Below are 18,959 nucleotides of genomic sequence, written 5' to 3' on the forward strand. Positions count from 1 at the left end.
AATCTTGTATATATATTCATTGATTAAGCATTCTTGTTTGTTTAAATAATTCATTACAGGTTTTATCTATAAGTACATTAACTGCATATGTTACATGCTATGTGCATGCCTTACTTGAAGCAAGCACGTAGTTAGACTCACATTTTGGACTGCTGTGTTTTCATTTAACGTTTTGAAGTCACAAAACATAATGTACTGCCATGTGACCTTGGGCCCCTGGATCTGCTTTGTTTTTCACCATGACAAAGTGTGTCCATCATCTTGTCAATCTACCACAGGGATGTTTACTCCTTGGTTCCCCCAATTTCTCAGAAATCCACCACCCTCCCCCCTCAGTCCGAATCCCTGTGACTTACCACGCTAATCTTTGCGGAGTTCCTGCCCCGTTACTTACAGGGATCAAGGATTTACTCGCCATATACTTTTACATGTACAGTGGATTCTGGTTAATTGGCCCAATTAAGCGGCTGCCCCAATTAGAAGTTTCATGGAAGTAGCTTTAAAAAAGAAAAACTATGTTTAACTGAGTAACAAATTATGTTTTTAAGTGAAATCTGGCACCAATTAGAATGCTAGCAATACTATTACAGTACTATAAAAATTGTGTATTAGTTCCTCATAGTTATCAACAGAGAAATTCATCCCAGTGGACGCTGCCTTGTTCTTTTGACTGTAAATGAACAAAGTTAGCACAGATACCTAGTGCAGATAATGGACTGCCTGCATTGGCTTTCTGCATTAAGTAGTGTCAAAAACCACTGCTTTTTAATTCAGTGTTAGTCAGCCCAAGTGAATAACATAACACAAGCATATGCAGCCGACACTATTTGAAAACTGTTTGCTGTAAGTACACTGTGATGGCCACACAAGTGCACACGACTGATGCTAGTTAGAAACTCCTGCATCCTCCAACTCTTCATTTTCACAGTAACATTCAAGGTGACTGTCGATACCTTCAAATCCTTTGTAGTTTCTAACTTGTTGAAGCAGTGAAATTGTTTCATTTCCACTCCGAGCCATTTCTTAGATCTCCAAGCCTGAATGCTTGAAACTGTAATGAGCAAAACACTTTTGAATTGCCTTACTGCTTATTTCTCATCAACTATCTGACAAGACTCACTTTTTTGAACACAAACACACATAAATGATGCTATTTTAAAACTGTTTGCTCTAATCATGGTGTAATGTCTAACATCCGCACAATTGCACGTGACTGATGCCAGTTAGAAACTATTTGGCAACAGTCTTCTGTCCCAATTAAGCGGCATAGTGTCCCAAATAAATAGAGGAAATTCCGGCTATTTTCTCAATTAGTTTTTGTTCTTTAAGAGTTGTTCCAAACAAGTGGCTGCCCCAATTAACCGATGGCCCAATTAACCGGAATCCACTGAATAAAGAATTTGCTGTGGTGTGTTAATCGGGGATGAGATGCAACAAAAAAAAATGATGTTCAACAATTATAATTATACAAAAATAAAGTTAGAAGTTGAAGTACAGATATGGAATAAAATGTGAATAAACAGCATTATAAAAAGTGGGTTAGGTGTTTACAGTGTAGTGACTGAGGTAATAGATTGGGGGGTGGGTGTGGGGGGAGCTAACTAGAATGGTTGATCAGATGAACTGCCCGTGGAAGAAACTTTTATGATGGTGTGAAGTTTTTTTGTTTTAATGCTCCTCGAGTGTGTTCCAGAAGGGAGCTTTGGGTAAAGACAGCATGCAGGGTGGGTTTGCAGGGTTGCATTCCATCCCGCACCTCTGAGGTTGGAGTAAAGAAGGGCGATGGGAGATTGGATGGAGGTGGACAGGATTACAGCAGGTTTAGGAGGAGCGGTAGAGGGACTTGCTAATGGGGCATAGGCTGCCAACAGTAGCTTGCCTGAGTCCTCTGTCCCAGGGCAGTCTTTCACATTGTCTCCAGGTGTAACCCATCTTCTTGGTGTATCCTTCCTCTCCCAGGGATGAGGTCTTTAGGGCTTCTGTTGGCATTGCTGTAGCACTGGGATTTTATGGGATTGTGTTGCTAGCCCCGTGCCCAAACCTCCTCCTTTCGCAGCCGGGCTTGGGACTCCGTGGCGGAGTTAGCAGGAGAGTGAGGCCAGTCCTATTAGCAGATGATCCAAAGATTGGGTATCCTTTGCTTAAAGTTTTAGATAAAACCTGATGTAGAGAATTGGTGCTTCCAGAGCATTTAACACTTGACACTAATCCCTCTTCCCAGGTGAAGGTCAACATTCTGGGCGAAGTGGTCAATCAAGGGAGCACCAATTTCTCGGTGGACACGGCTGGGTTCAGCCTACACTCAGCCATCTACTCCGCTCGACCGGATGTCCGCTGTATAATTCACTTGCACACACCGGCCACTGCTGCGGTGAGTATTCACAATTAAACACAAGGAGCTCAGCTCTGGATGTCTTGCTACGTGCTACGTTATTTGATTGCTATACTCAGTAAATAATTTACTGAACTTGCCTCCATGTCCTTCACTCTTCCCTTTGTGAGCACAGCTCACCGCCCTGCTGTTAGCAACACGTTCCACATTACTGAATTTTGTTATCTCTAGGGTGGCACGGTCGAGAAGCAGCTAACACAACACTTTACGGTGCCAGCTGTAAGATCAGGGTTCGTTTCCCACCAGGACTTTGAATGTTCTCCCCATAATCGTGTGGGTTTCCTCCAGATGCTCTGGTTTCCTCCCACATTCCAAAGACATACAGGTTAGGGTTCGTCAGAGTTGGGCAAGCTATGTTGACGCTGGAAAGGTGGTGACTCTTGCAGGCTGCCCAGCACATTCCTTGCTGATTTGATTTGATGCAAGATGATGTATATCCTGTATCATTCAATGTACAAGTGACGAATTAAGCCAATCTTTATCTTTATAAAGCTAGGATACACTAACTGACCCCATTTGTCAGGTTACACTCCTCCCTATGGCAACTTTGGCCTCACCCTATAACAGATATTCCCTTTGTTCTATCTGTTCCTCCCTATCTTCTCTACAACTTAACTTTGAGCACCTCCATTCCATCCACCAAAAATGGAACTCCCCAGTGGCCCAACATTTTAATTACCTTTCCCATTTCTGTTCTGACATGTCAGTCCATGGCCTCCTCTTGTGCCATGATGAAGCCTGATGGCATGAATATTGATTTCACTTTCTGGTTTAAAAAAAAATCATTCCCCCCCCCCCCCCCACCTTCCTCTGTTCCCCACTCTGGCCTCTTGCCTCTTCTCATCAGGTTGAAGGCTACCCAGGCAGAATATAAGGTGTTGCTCCTCCATCCTGATCTTGGCACCCTTGATTCAATAGATACTCTCTGACCTACAGAGATCCTCCAGCATTTTGTGTCTCTTGCTATGACTTTCTCATATTTACTCCCAGATCTGCTGGGTGTACCCAACACTTTCTGAATTTCTATTGGATTCCTGGGGCGCTCTATTTTTTCATTCTGTTTTTGTCCTGAAATGTTACCTCTGTCACTTTATCTCCATGTATATGCTGACCAACCTGCTGAGCCTTTCTGGCTTTTTCGCTGTTATTTCAGCTTTCCACCAAGAGTAATTTATTCAAGGACAAGTCAAATCTCAGTTCCCCTGCATCAAAAGCTGCTCAGCTTTATGTTGGTTCCTGGAGTGTCATCTTCCTCTCTACCGCCTTCCTTCTGGGGCTCGGCTGTGGAGGGAGTGAAGGCCACAGCCTTGTGTTTGTCCCTTAGCAGATCCTGAGGGCCACTGGCAACACTGACTGTCGCACTGCTCGGCAGCTGAACGGGCAACCCACTGCTGCATCCCTCAGAGGAAGTTGCTGCACACTCTTTCGAAGCTCAATTGCATCACAGCCGCAGCTCAAAGTTGGCCGGTCAGCCCTTCCCATCACTACTAACTGTGTGAGCAGTATCTGCCTCTTGGATATGGATTTGGAATTGAAATTGATTTATTATTGTCTCATGTACTGAGGTATAGTGAAAAGCTGGTCATGCGTACTATTCGTACAGGTCAAATCATTCCACAGTGCATTGAGGTGGAACAAGGTAAAACACTAACAATGGAGAATAAAGTGTAACAGCTTTAGGAAAAGTTCAGTGCAGGTAAACAGTAAGGTATAAGATTATAACTAGGTAGATTGAGAGATTGGGAATCCAATTTATCATTACCAGGAAACTAACAGTGGGGTAGATGCTGTCCTTGAGCCTGGTGGTACACTCTTTCAGGTCTTTGCATCTCCTGCCTGATGGGAGAGGAGAGATTGTCTGGGGTGGGTGGGGTCTTTGATTCTGCTGGCTGCTTTACTGAGGCAGCAAGAAGTGTAGACAGTGTCCATAGCGGGGAGGCTGGTTTCCACGGGTCCACAAGTTTGCAGTTTCTTGCAGTCTCAGGCCGAGCAGTTGCCATAGCAAGATGTGATGCACCTGGATAGAATGCTTTCTATGATACATTGATGAAAACTGGGAAGAGTCAACAGCAAAGAAGAGGTCAACAACAGCATGCCAAATTTCTTTAGCCCCCTGAGGATATAGAGGCGTTGGTGAGATCTCTTGGCTGTGAGGTCTCTGTGGTTAGACCAGGATAGGCTGTTGGTGATGTTCACTGTTAGGAACACCGTAGGTAAAGACATGAGCCTTCAGGATATGCATGAACAATGGGATCTCTTGCTTCCTCTAATCTTCTCCTAATTGCCCTCTAGGTTTCAGCCATGAAATGTGGTCTTCTGCCTTTATCCCATGAAGCCTTGCTGGTTGGAGATGTGGCCTATTATGAATATAATGGAGCACCTGATACAGAGGAAGATAGAATCCAGCTGCAGAAATGCCTGGGGCCTACGTGCAAGGTACTTGTCCCCACATATTTATCACTCAATTTTATGCTGAATTTTCTTTCTTCCCTTTCAGAAATTTTTGAAACTTCTGGTTACTGAATGGGCACTATAAGACCATAAGATGTAGGAGAAGAATTAGGCCATTTGTCCCATAGCATATGCTCCCTGTTCGATAATGGCTGATTTACTTCCCCTCTCATTCCATTCTCCTCCCTTCTCTCCATAACCTTTGCACCCTTACTAGTCAAGAAAAAAGTATCAGCGGTAGTTGGTGGTCTGGTCATTGGTGATTGTACTCTGAGCACTGAACATGCTGGAGGAATCTCCATTGTATTTCAAGTCCAACACCTTAACCACTCAGCCACTGCAGCTCTGGTTAAAGTCGGCATCTTTCCTGTATATCCTCATCCTTTAACATTTCACCTGTTCGCTCTTGGTTTGGGTGGCAGGGTGAAGATACGTCTCTAACAAAGGAGGTGTAAGACGCCCTTCCCTCTGCTGGCCTGCAGGTCATCCTTGGGCAAGGTGTAGCACCTGCTTAGCCCCCGATCAGGGTCAGGTGAAGTCATGGGAGCAGGTGGTGGATGGTCGTACGAGCAGCTGGTGCATATCACAAGTCCTGGTTATGTGACCATTGACTACAGGCAGACAATCTCTGAAGAGCATTGATAATGACTGGGGTCACCCGTCTTTTAAAAGCACAGCCCAGAAGAAGGCAATGGCAAACCACTTATGTAGAAAAATTTACCAAGAACAATCATGATTGTGGAAAGAGGATGATCGTCCACTTCATACAACATGGCACTTAACAAACAAACGCTCTTGGTTGCCTCAATATCCCACTTAGACTGAGTCACTCAACAGCAGCTTTAAATTATGTGTCATCAATCTTTGAACCATCAAGGTCAAGGTTCCAGCTGTATCTCCTCTGTCACCCCACCACAATCTTGTCTATCTCTTCTCCTCCTGTACTCCTTTGCTAGGTTTGTGTAAGTTCAGCATTCACCTAAAACTTTGACAAACTGCTATAGGTGCAAAGTATTCTGACTGGTTGCATTGAAATACCTATGTCCAGGAATGGAAAAGTTTACAGAAAGTAGTGGGTACAACCCAGTCCATCATAGGCAAAGCCCACTCCACCATTGGGTGTATTTACAAGGAGCACTGCCACAGGAAAGCAGCGTCCATTATCAAGAACCCCCCACCATCCAGACCACTCTCCCTTCTCACTACTACCACCAGGCAGGAGTACAGGAGCCTGAGGTCCCACACCATCAGGTTCAAAGTAAATTTATTATTATCAAAGGTACTTATATGTCACCATATACACCCTGAGATTCACTTTTTGCAGGCATTCACAGTAAATGCAAAGAAATAACAAAAAACAATCAAAGTAATAATAATGAATAAATAAGCAATAAATATCGCTAACATGAGATGAAGAGTCCTTGAAAGTGAGTCTGTAGGTTGTGTGAACAGTTCAGTGTTGGGGTGAGTGAAGTTATCTCATTTGGTTCAAGAGCCTGATGGTTGAGGAGGTAATAACTGTTGCTGAACCTGGTGGTGTGGGTCCTGTACTTCCTTCCTGGTGACAGCAGTGAGAAGAGAGTATGACCTGTGTGATTGGGGTCCTTGATGATGGATAATGATTTCCTGCAGCACTGCTCCATGTAGGTGTGCTCAGTGGTGGACGGGGCTTCATTTCTGTTCAAGGGTATTGGTGTTTCCATACCAGGCTGTGATCCAACCAGTCAATGTACACTCCACTGCACATCTACAGAAGTTTGTTAACGTTTTAGATGACTTGCCAAATCATCTCATGTCATAAGTATAAAGTAGAGCCGGGGGCTAAGCACAGAGCCTTGTTGTGCACCAATACTGATGGTGATTGTGGAGGAGGTGTTGTTGTCAATCTGAACTGACCGGGGTCAGCAGGTGAGGAAATCGAGAATCCAGTTGCACAAAGAGGTATTGAGGCCCGAGTCTTGGAGCTTATTGATTAGTTCTGAGGGGATGATGGTGTGAATGCAATGCAGTCAATGAAGAGCATCCTGATATATGCATCTTCACTGTCCAGATATTCCAGAGTTGAGTGAAGAGCCAATGAAAGGGCATCTGCTGTTTGACCTGTTGTGACAGTAGGCAAATTGGACTGGATCCAAGTCACTTCTCAGGCAGAAGTTGATGTGTTTCATCTCCAACTTCTCAAAGCACTTCATCACAGTGGATGTAAGTACTACTGGATGATAGTCATTGACATAGGTTACCATGTTCTCTTTAGCCACCAGTGTAATTGAAGCCTGCTTGAAGCAAATGGATACCTCAGACTGCTGGTCTGAGAGGTTAAAGATATCAGTGAACGCTCAAGCCAGTTGATCAGCACAGATCTTTAGTACTGGGCCAGGTACCCCATCTGGACCAGACGGATTCTGTGAGTTCGCCCTCCTGAAGGATGGTCGCACATCTGCCTCAGATACTGAAATTACAGGGTCATTGGGGTCTTTGGGAGTTCATGATGGTTCCTCCATGTTTTGATGGTCAAAGCGAGCATAGAAGGCATTGAGTTCATCTGGGAGAGAAGCCTTGTTGTCACCAATGTTGTTTGGTTTCACTTCGTAGGAGGTGATAGCATTCAAGCCCTGCCACAGCTGTCGAGCATTCTTGAGTGATTCAAGTTTGGTCCAGAATTGCCACTTCGCATGTGAGATGACTTTCCAAAGGTTCCACCTGGACCTCTTGTAATTCACTTGGTCGGCACACCTGGATGGCACTGATCTGGCCATCAGCAGATTGCGGAAATTATGGTTCATCCAGGGCTTCTGGAAGGAGAAGATCCTGAATGATTTTGCGGGGACACACTCATCTACGGCTGTTTTTATAAAGCCCGTGACAACCGTGGCATATTCATTCAGTTCCTCTGATAAGCCCTTAAACGTGACCTAGTCCACCAACTCAAAGCAGTTCCAATAGTTGCTCCTCTGCCTCCCGCGGCTACCTCCTTGTTGTCCTTATCTCTGGGGTCTCGCTCTTTAGCCTTTGCCTGTTTGCAGGGGGAGGAGGTCAGATTCCTCAAAATGCAGTCAAGGCATGGGACGGTAGGCGTTCCACATCGTAGTGTAATGGAGTGTGTTGTGACCCTTTGTGCTGCAGGTGATAGGTAGATGATAACTTGGGCAGCGATTTCTTCAAACAGGCCGGATTGAAATCCCTGACAATGGTTTGAAAGGTGGAAGATAGCTGTTTCTTATTTGCTGATGGTGGCACTTAGTACTGTGAATACCTGCTTAACATTGGCCTTCGGTGGTGTGTAAACTGTGGTCAGGTCTCTTGTGAGTCAAATGGTCAGCATTTAATCATTAGATGTTCCAGGTCAGGGGGAAAAGGGTGCACAAGGCAGCTACGTCTGAGCACCACAAAGAGTTTATTGTGAAACAAGGAGCTCCATCTTTTCCTCCTCCTTCTCTTTCTTCCATGGTCCACTCTCCTCTCCCATCAGATTCCTTCCTCTCCAGCCCTTTATCTTCCCTACCCACCTGGCTTCGCCTATCACCTTCCAGCTATCCTCCTTTCCTTCCCCCCCCCTCCACTTTTTATTCTGTCATCTTCCCCCATTCCTGAAGAAGGGTCTCGACCTGAAATGTGGATGGTTTATTCATTTCCGTAGAAGCTGCCTGACCTGCTGAGTTGCTGCAGCATTTTGTGTGTGTGGTGCTCTGGATTTCCAGCATCTGCAGAATCTCTTCTGTTTATTGGTTGGCTGTTGTAGCTTTGTTGCTTGCTGCGTTGTGTGTTGTTCTGCTGAGCAGGCGGGCATGCTGTGTTGGCGTCAAAATGTGTGGGGGCACTTGCGGGCTGCCCCCAGCACATCCTCGGGTGTGTTGGTTGTTAACGCAAATGACATATTTCAGCATAGGTTTTGCTATACACGCGATAAATCCTGAAAATTTTTTGATTCCTATAACCAAAAGATAACCATTATCTATCAAAAACTGTCTGAACCCTGATAGATCTTCACATCTTTACCAAAGTGCGGTGCCCAGAAATGGATGCAGCACTCTAGTTGTGTACGAAGACAGTTTCAATATAAACTCCCTGTACTCGACCATTGTCATTGAATCCCAGTATCCATTGGAATTTATTCACCCTTACTCTGCCCTGATATTTAAGCACGTGTAGACATAGGATGTCCTGTACCGGAACACCCTTTACAAATTTTACATTGTGCAGTTTCTCCTTTGTCCTTCTGACAAATTGTACCATTTCAGTAATTCCATCTGCCACTTGTCCGCCCTGTTAGCCGCCTTTCCTGAATCACTTCCCTCGCTCTTGTCGACCAGCATTCTAAATGCTGTCTTCACGCGGCTGTCATCTGCAAATTTGGTCATTTTCACAGTGTGTTTAAGTTACTACTCTGGCCACAGAGCAGTGGTCCCAGCACCCATCCCTGTCTCCTACCCTTCCCTGCCTCGTATCCTTTCATTCACAGCTCTGAAATCAATTGTCTTCCTTTCAAACTCTCCTTCAAGTAACCTCAACCACGATCCCTCCTTACAATCTGTCACCCCATCTGTCACCGCCCTTTCCTCTTCAGCTCAGTGCCCCCTGGGACCCTGCAGTCTGTCCCATTGCTTGCAGTTTAAATCCATCCATCAGGTTTCTGTTACTAACTACATTCACTGGTAGCAACCTAAGTGATAATACCGTCAGGTTCCTGAATCAGTGTGGATAACATCACTCACCTCAACGCTGAACTGATTCCACAACCTATAGACACACTTACGAGGGGTGATTGATAAGTTTGTGGCCTAAGGTAGAAAGAGTCAATTTTAGAAAACCTAGCACATTTATTTTTTCAACATAATCCCCTTCTACATTTACACACTTAGTCCAGCGGTCATAGAGCATACGGATCTTGGACCTCCAGAAAGTGTCCACAGATGGGTGATTGATCAGTTCGTGGCCTAAGGTAGAAGGAGATGAGTTATACAGCTCTCGTTCCATGCACATGCAGTTTGAGTGATCATGCAGAAAGTTTGAAGTTAATAACTCATCTGCTTCTACTTTAGGCCACGAACTTATCAATCACCCCTCATACAAGGATTCTACAGCTCTGTGTTCTCAATATTATCTATTTACACTCAGTGACCACTTTATTAGGTACCTCCCGTAGCTAATAAAGTTGTCACTGAGTGTATGTTCGTGGTCTGCTGCTGCTGTAGCCCGTCCACTTCAAGGTTCGACATGTTGTGTGTTCACAAATGCTCCTCAGCACACCACTGTTGCAACACGTAGTTATTCGAGACAGATAGGTACTTTATTGATCCCAGAGGAAATGGCAGTGTCACAGTAGCATTACAAGCGCACAGGTATACATATCAGAAGAGAAGTAAGAGGAATAAAAAAAAGTTTCCTTAAAAATAAGATAAACAAGATTTACAAGTTCACACTGAAGACGGTGGTGCAAGAATTACCACAATATTATACAGTAATGGGTGCACATTCACATCGTCCAGATAAGAAGTGATGGTAGTATTGCACAGTATTGCATAATTTGAGTTACAGTCACATTCCTGTCAGCTTGAACCAGTCTGGCCATTCTCTTCCGACCTTCCTTATTAACAAGGTGTTCATTTTCTGCCCACAGAGCTGCCACTCACTGGAAGTTTTTTTGTTTTTCGCACCATTCTCTGTAAAACCCTAGAGATGATCTTGGGTGAAAATCCCAGAGGTCAGCGGTTTCTGAGATACTCAAACCACCCCATCTGGCACCAACAATCATTCCACGGTCAAAGTCACTGAGATCACATTTTTTCCCCCATTCTGTTGGTTTGAACAACAATTGAACCTCTTGACCATGTCTGCGTGCTTTTATGCATTGAGTTATGCCATGTGATTGGTTGATTTGATAATTGCATTAATAAGCAGCTGTACCTAATAAATTGGCCTCTGAGTGTATTATTACTTTTGATCTTTTTGTGTTTGTGTAGCTTTTCATTGGTTCTATTTGTTCTCCCTGTAAGAAAATGAATCTCAGGGTAGTTTAGGTTTTCTTTGATGATGTACTTAATTTGAACGTGACAAGACAGAAAGAGTTTTGATGGGATATAGTGGATGAAAAGCCACAGCACTTAGCACCATTGCAAAGACAGGTGAAGAATTAATCGTGCTCAGGGAACTTGCTGCTGTGACTTTTGCAGCTCTGGAGGACATGACCTGTACAGAACGTGTAGCGGCTGGTGACTTCCTCTCAGCTTTCGTGCAATGCGCCTGTAATTCAAAGACCTCAGGCAGTGTTAGGGCTTCCTAAGAGTGGGCAGGCTGTGTAGGAGGTCTCACTGCTTCTTGGAACTCACAGAATACAGGGCGAACCAAGGGCTAACTCGTCACGGAAACAGGCCCTTCGGCCCACGGCGTCCGTGCTGGGCCTGAATATTGGACAGCACCAACCAATCCAAGATTGCTGGTCACTCGAGGAACGTGGGCCTGGTCTACAGAGCATCGAGCATGTCGGGCTCTGGGGGCGGCACGGTCAGCGTAGCGCTGTTACAGCGGCAGCTACGTGAGTTCGATACCCGCCACTCTCTGCAAGGGGCTCGTACGCTCTCCCAGTGACCGCGTGGGTTTCCTCCCGATGCTCTGGTTTCCTCCCAGATCCTAAAGGCGTAAGTGAGTAAGTTAATTGGTCATATGGGTATAATTGAGCGGTGTGGGTTTGTTGAGCCGGAAAGGCCTGTTACTGTGCTGTGTCTCAAAGTAAACATGGCATTAAATACTTAATGTATGATCTTGCTGTAAATCTGTTCCAAGGTTGTACTGCAAACACTGGAAACCTGCAGCCAAGGCCAGTTCCCAGCTGATAATGTTCCAGATGGAAAGGGCTGCTGGCACTCCCACCACTGTGTTCTGTGCAGAAAACACCCAACTGCAGAGGGATTTGGTTGTTGAGAACTGATGTGCATTTTTAATCATCTTTCTCTTAGGTGCTACTTCTAAGGAATCATGGTCTGGTAGCACTCGGTGAGACTGTGGAAGAGGCCTTCTACAAAATTTACCACCTTCAATCGGCCTGTGAGATACAGGTAAGGGATGTGTGGGGCACGGTTGGCTCCTGGTCCCGTTAGATTCCTTTGTAGGTTTGCCAATTAATTACCCTACAACAAGATGTAACCCCGTTGCGTCAACTGCAACATTCAACATGGTGGCAAAGTAAACTGTTCCCATATGTCATGTTTTGTAACTTCAAAACATTAAACTAATTCAAAGACAACACGGGAGTCTGAAATGTGAGTCTAACTTTGTGTCTACTTTAAGCGAGGCACACCCGCATCTGGTAACCTGTGCAATTCACGTGTTTATACGTATAACTCGAAATGAATTATTTAAGCAAACAAGAATGCTTTATCAACCAATGTTAATATAAATACAAGATTGCTCAAATATTATTGAAATATTAACACTGTAGTCACTGGAACTAGAAGCTTGATTGTACGTGCTGATGCCATTCGTGTAAGTGGCATCACGTGGCATAACGGGTGCAGAGTAGCACGGCGGTTAGCACAACGCTCCACAGTGCCAGCAGTCGGGTTTCAGTTCCTGTCGCCGCCTGTGAGGAGTTGGTACGTTCTCCCTGTGTCCATGCGGGTTTCCTCCGGGTGCTCGGCTTTCCTTCCTCATTCCAAAGACACACGGGCTAGAGTTAGGGTTAGTGCGTTGTGGGCAGGCCATGCTGGCTCCGGAAGTGTGTCAGTGCCTGTGGGCTGCCCCTGGCACGTCCTCGAAACGCGTTGGCTGATGACGCAAACATTTCACTGTATATTCCAATGTTTCTATTTACATGTGGCAAATAAGATCATTTTTAAAAGAAAATCTTTCATCTCATGTTGAAGTTTTATAAGACGTTAATGAAGAGTATTGTGTGCAGTTCTTGCACCTACCGACGCTGTGGGAAAGATGTCAATAAGGCTGAAGGAGTGCTGAGACAGTTTACAAGGGTATTGCTGGGACTTAGGACCTGAGTTATAGGGAAAGGTTTAATAAGTTAGAACTTTTTCCCCCCCTGCAGAGCAGGAGAATGAGGGGAGATTTGATAGAGGTATACAACATTATGAGGGGTACCGAGAGGATAAATGCAAGTAGGCTTTTTACATTGGGGTTCGATGAGACTAGAACTAGAGGTCATGTGATTGGAAAAGAACGCGAGATAAGAGCTCTGGCCTCTTACATCTTCTTACCTCGCCCTGGGTCCTCTCCTCCTTCCTTTTCTCCCATGGTCCACTCTCCTCTCCTATCAGATTCCTTCTACAGCCCTTTACTTTTCCCATCCACCTAACTTTACCTATCAGCTTCTCGCTATCCTCCTTCCCCTCCCCCTACCTTTTAATTCTGGCATCGACTCCCCCCCCACCCCCCCACTTCCTTTTCAGGCCTGATGAAGGGTCTCGACCCAAAAGGTCGACTGTTTATTTCTCTCCATGGACGCTGCCTGACCTGCTGAGCTCCCCTAACATTCTGTGTGTGTTGCTTGGACTTCCAGCATCTGCAGACTTTCTCGTGTTTCTGAGATAAAAATTGGTTTTATTTTTCACAAGTACATCGAAACCCAGTGAAATGTGTCATTTGCATCAAATCAGATCAGCGAGCATTGCGCTGGGAAGCCTGTGGGTGTTGCCACGTTTCCAGTGCCAAAATAGCATGCCCACAACCCGCCAACCCTCAGCCATTCGTCTCTGGAACGTGGGAAGAAACCGGAATACCCGGAGGGAACCCACACAGTCACAGGAAAAATATGTACAAACTCCTTACAGGCAGTGGCGGGAATCGAACCCCAATCTTATAGCAGATTTGCACTAACCACTCTGTTACCGTGCCGCTTTGTTAGGGTTAAGGGTGAAAGGTGAAAAGTTTAAGGGGAACCTGAGGGGGGAAACTTCTTCACTCAGAGGGTAGTGTGAGTGTGGAATGAGCTGCCAACACAAGTGGTGGATGCAGGTTTGATTTCAATATTGAGGAAAAGTGTGGATAAGTACGTGGATGGGAGGGATATGGACGGCTGTGGTAGGGTGCAGGTCAATGGGACTAGGCAGAGTAACAGATCGGTACAGACTAGAATCAGATTCAGGTTTATTAACACTTACCCACTGTACGTCATGAAATTTACTGTTTTGCAGCAGCAGTATAGTGCAGTACAAAATAATATACTCACCAGCTCTCCTCTCGACCTTGGACCTGCTGGACAACAGCAATACCTGCTGTTCATTGATTGCAGCTCAGCTTTCAGTGCCGTCGTACCCTCAGTATTAACCACCAGGGGTCGAGTGGCCTGTTTCTGAGCTCTTGTGCTGAGTGATTTCCTTGTCAGGGCAAGCAACCCAGTGAACCTTCTCCGAACCGTTAACAATGCGAGTGTGCTCATTCCGTCCGGAGTGAGAGACGAGCGGTGAGCTGTGCTGGGGTGCAGTCTACACTCAGAGCAAGGTTTGGGTGTCTGAGCAAGACCTCTCGCTGCTTTCTGGCAGGTCTCGTCCCTCTCCAGCGCTGGTGGAGTAGAGAACGTCATCCTCCTGGACCGTGACAAGTACAAACCTCATGAACTCGGCTCGGTGGGCTGGGCGGGCACTACCTTCGGGCCAATGCAGAAGAGCAGAATTGGGGAGCACGAGTTTGAGGCGCTGATGAGGATGCTTGACAACCTGGTGAGTCAAGTGAAGAGCAGTTCTCTCTCGTTCTCTCCCCCCCTCTCCCTCTCTCTCTCTCTCCCCCCTCTCTCTCTCCCCCTCCCTCTCTCTCTCTCTCCCCCCTCCCTCTCTCTCTCTCCCCCTCTCCCTCTTTCTCTCTCCCCCTCCCTCTCTCTCTCTCCCCCTCCCTCTCTCTCTCTCCCTCTCTCCCCTCTCTCTCTCCCCCTCTCTCTCCTCCCCCCTCTCTCTCTCCCCCCCCTCTCTCTCTCCCCCTCCCTCTCTCCCCCTCCTCTCCCCCCTCTCTCTCTCTCCCCCCTCTCTCCCCCCCTCTCCCTCTCTCTCTCCCCCCTCTCCCTCTCTCTCCCCCTCTCTCCCCCCTCTCTCTCCCCTCTCTCTCCCCCTCTCTCTCCCCCCTCTCTCTCTCCCCCCTCTCTCTCTCCCCCCTCTCTCTTCCCCTCTCTCTCTCCCCCCTCTCTCTCTCCCCTCTCTCTCTCTCCCCTCTCTCTCTCTCCCCCTCTCTCTCCCCTCTCTCTCTCCCTCCCCTCTCTCTCTCCCCCCCTCTCTCTCTCCCCCCTCTCCCCCTCTCCCCTCTCTCCCCCCTCTCTCCCCCCTCTCCTCCCCCCCTCTCTCCCCCCTCTCCTCCCCCTCTCTCCCTCCCTCCTCTCCCTCCCTCTCCCCCCACAGACACTGCCTAACCTGCTGAGTGCTTTCAGCATATTCTGTTTTCTGGAAACTATGTCCTCTACCCCCTCAGACCCTCTGTTCTACACTACTCCTCCAGGGGCCTTCCATCCACTGAATTTGCCCTTGTAGCCGTAAACAACTTGTTAATATTTGAAAGGAAAACCTCTGCACCATCCACCTCAAGTGGGACTTCCGGTGGACAAACATTTCAATTCCCATTCCTGTTCTGACGTGTCGGTCCCTGGCCTCCTCTTGTGCCGAGATGAGGCCACCCTCAATCTGGATCCCCTTCAACCTGATGGGATAAATATATATTTCTCCTTCTGGTGAACAAATTCTCACCCCCCCCCTCCTCTATTCACCACTCTGACCTCTTCTTACCTGTCTATTACATCCCCACCCCCCCCCCCCCCCCGTGACCCTCCTCCTTCCCTTTCTCCTACGGTTCACTCTCCTCTCCTATCAGATTCCTTCCTCTCCAACCTTTGACCTTATCCACCCACCTGGTTTCACCTATCACCTTCCAGCTAGCCTCTTTCCCCTCCCCCCCCCCACCTTTTTATTCTGGCATTTTCCCCCCTTCCCTCTCAGTCCTCGACCCGAAACGTCGACTGTTTATTCATTTCCATAGATGCAGAGTGACCTGCTGAGTTCCTCCGGCAATTTGAGTGTGTTGCTCTGGATTTCCAGCACCTGCAGGCTTTCCCCGTGAGAGCATGTGTTTCCTCCCACCTACAAAAGACAAGCCTGCTAGTAGGCTAATTGGTCACATGGGTGTAATAGGGCGGTTTGGGCTTGATGGGTCAGAGGGTCTTGTTACCGTGCTGTATCTCGAAATAAATGTTAAAAATTAACATCTAGCTCAGAAGTGAGGTCACGGGCCATGAGTCAGTTTCAACGGGGTTGTCCTTTGAACTTCAGCTGTGCACAATTCTCTGTAGCTTTGTGTGGGGACTTTTGTGGACCACATGGACTACACCCCAGGGTCCTGAAAGAGGGAGCCAAAAAGATTGTCGAGGCATGATCTTTCAAGAATCGCTATATTCTGAAATGGTTCCTGAGGACTGGAAAATTGCAAATGTCACTTTACTCTTTCAGAAAGGAGAGAGACAGAAGAAAGGAATTGATAGGCCAGTGGCTTGACTTCAGTTGTGGGAAGATATTGGAGTCCATTATTAAGGACAAGGTTTTGGGGTACTTGAAGGGGCATGATAGTGCTGGCTGGCCAAAATCAACATGGTTTCTTTAAGGGGGAAATCATGCCTGACAAATATGTTGGAATTTTTTGAGGAAATAGCAGGCAGGATAGGCAAAGGAGAGTCAGTGGATGTTGTTTACTTGGATTTTCAGAAGGCCTTTGACAAGGGGCCACACATGAGGCTGCTTAACGAGATGAGAGCCCATGGTATTACAGGAAAGATTGTGGCATGAATAGAAGGTTGGTTGACTGGCAGGAGGCAAAGAGTGGGAATAAAGGGAGCCTATTCTGGTTGGCTGCAGATGACCAGTGGTGTTCCACAGGGGATGGTATTGGGACAACTTCTTTCCACATTGTATGTCAACAATTTGGATGATGGAATTGATGGCTTTGTGGCCAAATTTGCAGACGATACAAAGATAGGTGGAGCAGCGGGTAGTGGTGAGGAAGCAAGGAGTCTTCAGTAGGACTTGAATAGATTGGTAGAGCAGGCAAAGAAGTGGCAGATGGAATATAGTGTAGAGAAGTGTATGGTCATGCACTTTGGTAGAAAGAATAAAGGCATAGATTATTTTCTAAACGGGAGCAAAATTCAAAAATCAGGTGCAAAAGGACTTGGGAGTCCTTGTCCTTGCTGGATTAGTTTGCAGATTGAGTCAGTGGTGGTGGTAGCATCCATCGGTCTCGAGAGACCATGGATCTGCGCCTGGAGTTTCCAGGGCGCAGGCCTGTATGGGAGACCGGCAGTTGCCCAAGCTGCAGGCCTTCCCCTCTCCACACCACCGATGTTGTCCAAGGGAAGGGCACTAGGACCCATGCAGCTTGGCACCAGTGTCATCGCAGAGCAATGTGTTGTTAAGTGCCTTGCTCAAGGACACAAACACGCTGCCTCGGCTGAGGCTCGAACCAGTGACCTTCAGGTTACTAGTCTGATGCCTTGCCCACTAGGCCACGCGCCAACGCATGAGTCAGTGGTAAGGAAGGCAAATGCAATGTTAGCATTTATTTCGAGAGGACTGGGATATAAGAGTAAGGATGTGACACTGAGGTTTAATGAGGTCAGACCACACTTGGAGTATTGTGAGCAGTTTTGGGCCTGTTATCTAAGAAAAGATGTGCTGGCATTGGAGAGGGTCCAGAGGAGGTTCACGAGAATTATTCCATGAATGAAAGGGTTAAGATATGATGAGCATGCGATGGCTCTGTGCCTGTACTCACTGGAGACTAGGAGGATGAGGAGGGATCTTATAGAAACCTAGTAAATGTGGATGTGGAGAGGGTGAACCTAGCACCAGAGGGAATAGCCTCAGAACAGAGGGACTTCATTTAGAACTGTGATGAGAAGTAATTTCTTTAGCTCGAGAGTGGTGAACCTGTGGAATTTATTGCCATGGACAGCTGTGGAGACCATGTCATTGAGAATATTTAAAGCAGAGCTTGATGGGAAAGATTACAGGGAGAAACCAAAAGAATGGGATTGAGAGGGATAATAAATCAGCCATGAAGGAATGGTGAAGCAGACTCGATGGGCCGAGTGGCCTAATTCTGCTCCTGTACCTTATGGTCTCATGATCATACAGTTGGCGGCAGCGTCATTGAAGCAGCGGTAGGTGTAACTCACCGGCTACGCAGGTGTGTCACTGTCATTACTGACCTTCCTTGTGTCACCAGGGCTACCGAACTGGCTACGCGTACAGGCATCCGATCGTCCAGGAGAAGACCAGGCACAAGAGCGAGGTGGAGATCCCGGCCACCGTCACCGCGTTCACCTTCGAGGAGGACGACCTCCCGCACCACCCGCTCAGGCACCACAGTCAGAAGCAGCAGAAGGAGAAGAGCCGGTGGCTCAACTCCCCCAACACCTACCTGCGCGTCAGTGCCAACGAAGAGCCTCAGGGAGGTCCCAGTAGTCCTCGGGCCAAGACCGCGGTAAGGAGCTGGATCGTTATTCTATTTGTTTATTGTTAGTCAGCAATCCAGCACAGTTACAGGCCCTTCTGGCTCAACGCACCTCCCAATTACTTACTGCCCATTACGCCACCGGTGTTTGGGGTAGCAATGAAAGTCTGCTAACCCTGTCTGCTCTTGGCCATATTCTCTATCATGTCCCAGTGTGTCTCAGGGTCCTCAGTCACTGTCAGGTATAGTAGGATTCTTCACTGCTGTTTCCATAACAAGTTTTTTTTTCTTGACCAGTCAGGGTTGTTAGCCCTGAGCCGAGCCCCCGAACCTGGAGGACCAGTAGATCATTCTTAGTCTGGCCTCTATCCTTTCACCTGTCTGGCACGGGTGACCCTACCGAGACCCAACGCATAAAGCGCTGACTCCAGTCAACTTCGTCCTCCAGGTCATTGAGGCACACAAGCCACAAAACCCGATGACAAGGTTGTGGGCCTCCTAGTAGAGGCCAATTACATCCCAACGTGACCAATTCACCTGCTGATCCGTGCGCGTCCAGACTGTGGGAGGAAACCCATGTGGTCACCGGGAGAACGTATAAACCCCTCTCAGACAGCAGCAGAATTGAACCCGGGTCACTGGCGCTGTAACGGCGTTGGGCTACTGAGCCTCCCAATTTCCTACCCAG

The 18,959-nt window shown here is 47.1% G+C and overlaps 1 protein-coding gene across 5 annotated transcripts in view; it reads left to right on the forward strand.

Moving 5' to 3' along the window:
* add2 (adducin 2 (beta)) overlaps nt 1-18,959 on the forward strand; it is a 133,831-nt gene that overhangs the window by 89,784 nt on the left and 25,088 nt on the right. For all 5 annotated transcript variants that reach the window (XM_073060209.1, XM_073060228.1, XM_073060246.1 and 2 more), the window contains 5 exons: nt 2,222-2,371; nt 4,685-4,828; nt 11,797-11,895; nt 14,332-14,508; nt 18,044-18,301. In XM_073060209.1, the coding sequence (XP_072916310.1) occupies nt 2,222-2,371; nt 4,685-4,828; nt 11,797-11,895; nt 14,332-14,508; nt 18,044-18,301 (828 nt within the window). The remainder of the gene's footprint in view (nt 1-2,221; nt 2,372-4,684; nt 4,829-11,796; nt 11,896-14,331; nt 14,509-18,043; nt 18,302-18,959) is intronic.

This window comes from Hemitrygon akajei, chromosome 1 (assembly GCF_048418815.1).
Source record: "Hemitrygon akajei chromosome 1, sHemAka1.3, whole genome shotgun sequence".
Lineage (NCBI taxonomy): Eukaryota > Metazoa > Chordata > Chondrichthyes > Myliobatiformes > Dasyatidae > Hemitrygon > Hemitrygon akajei.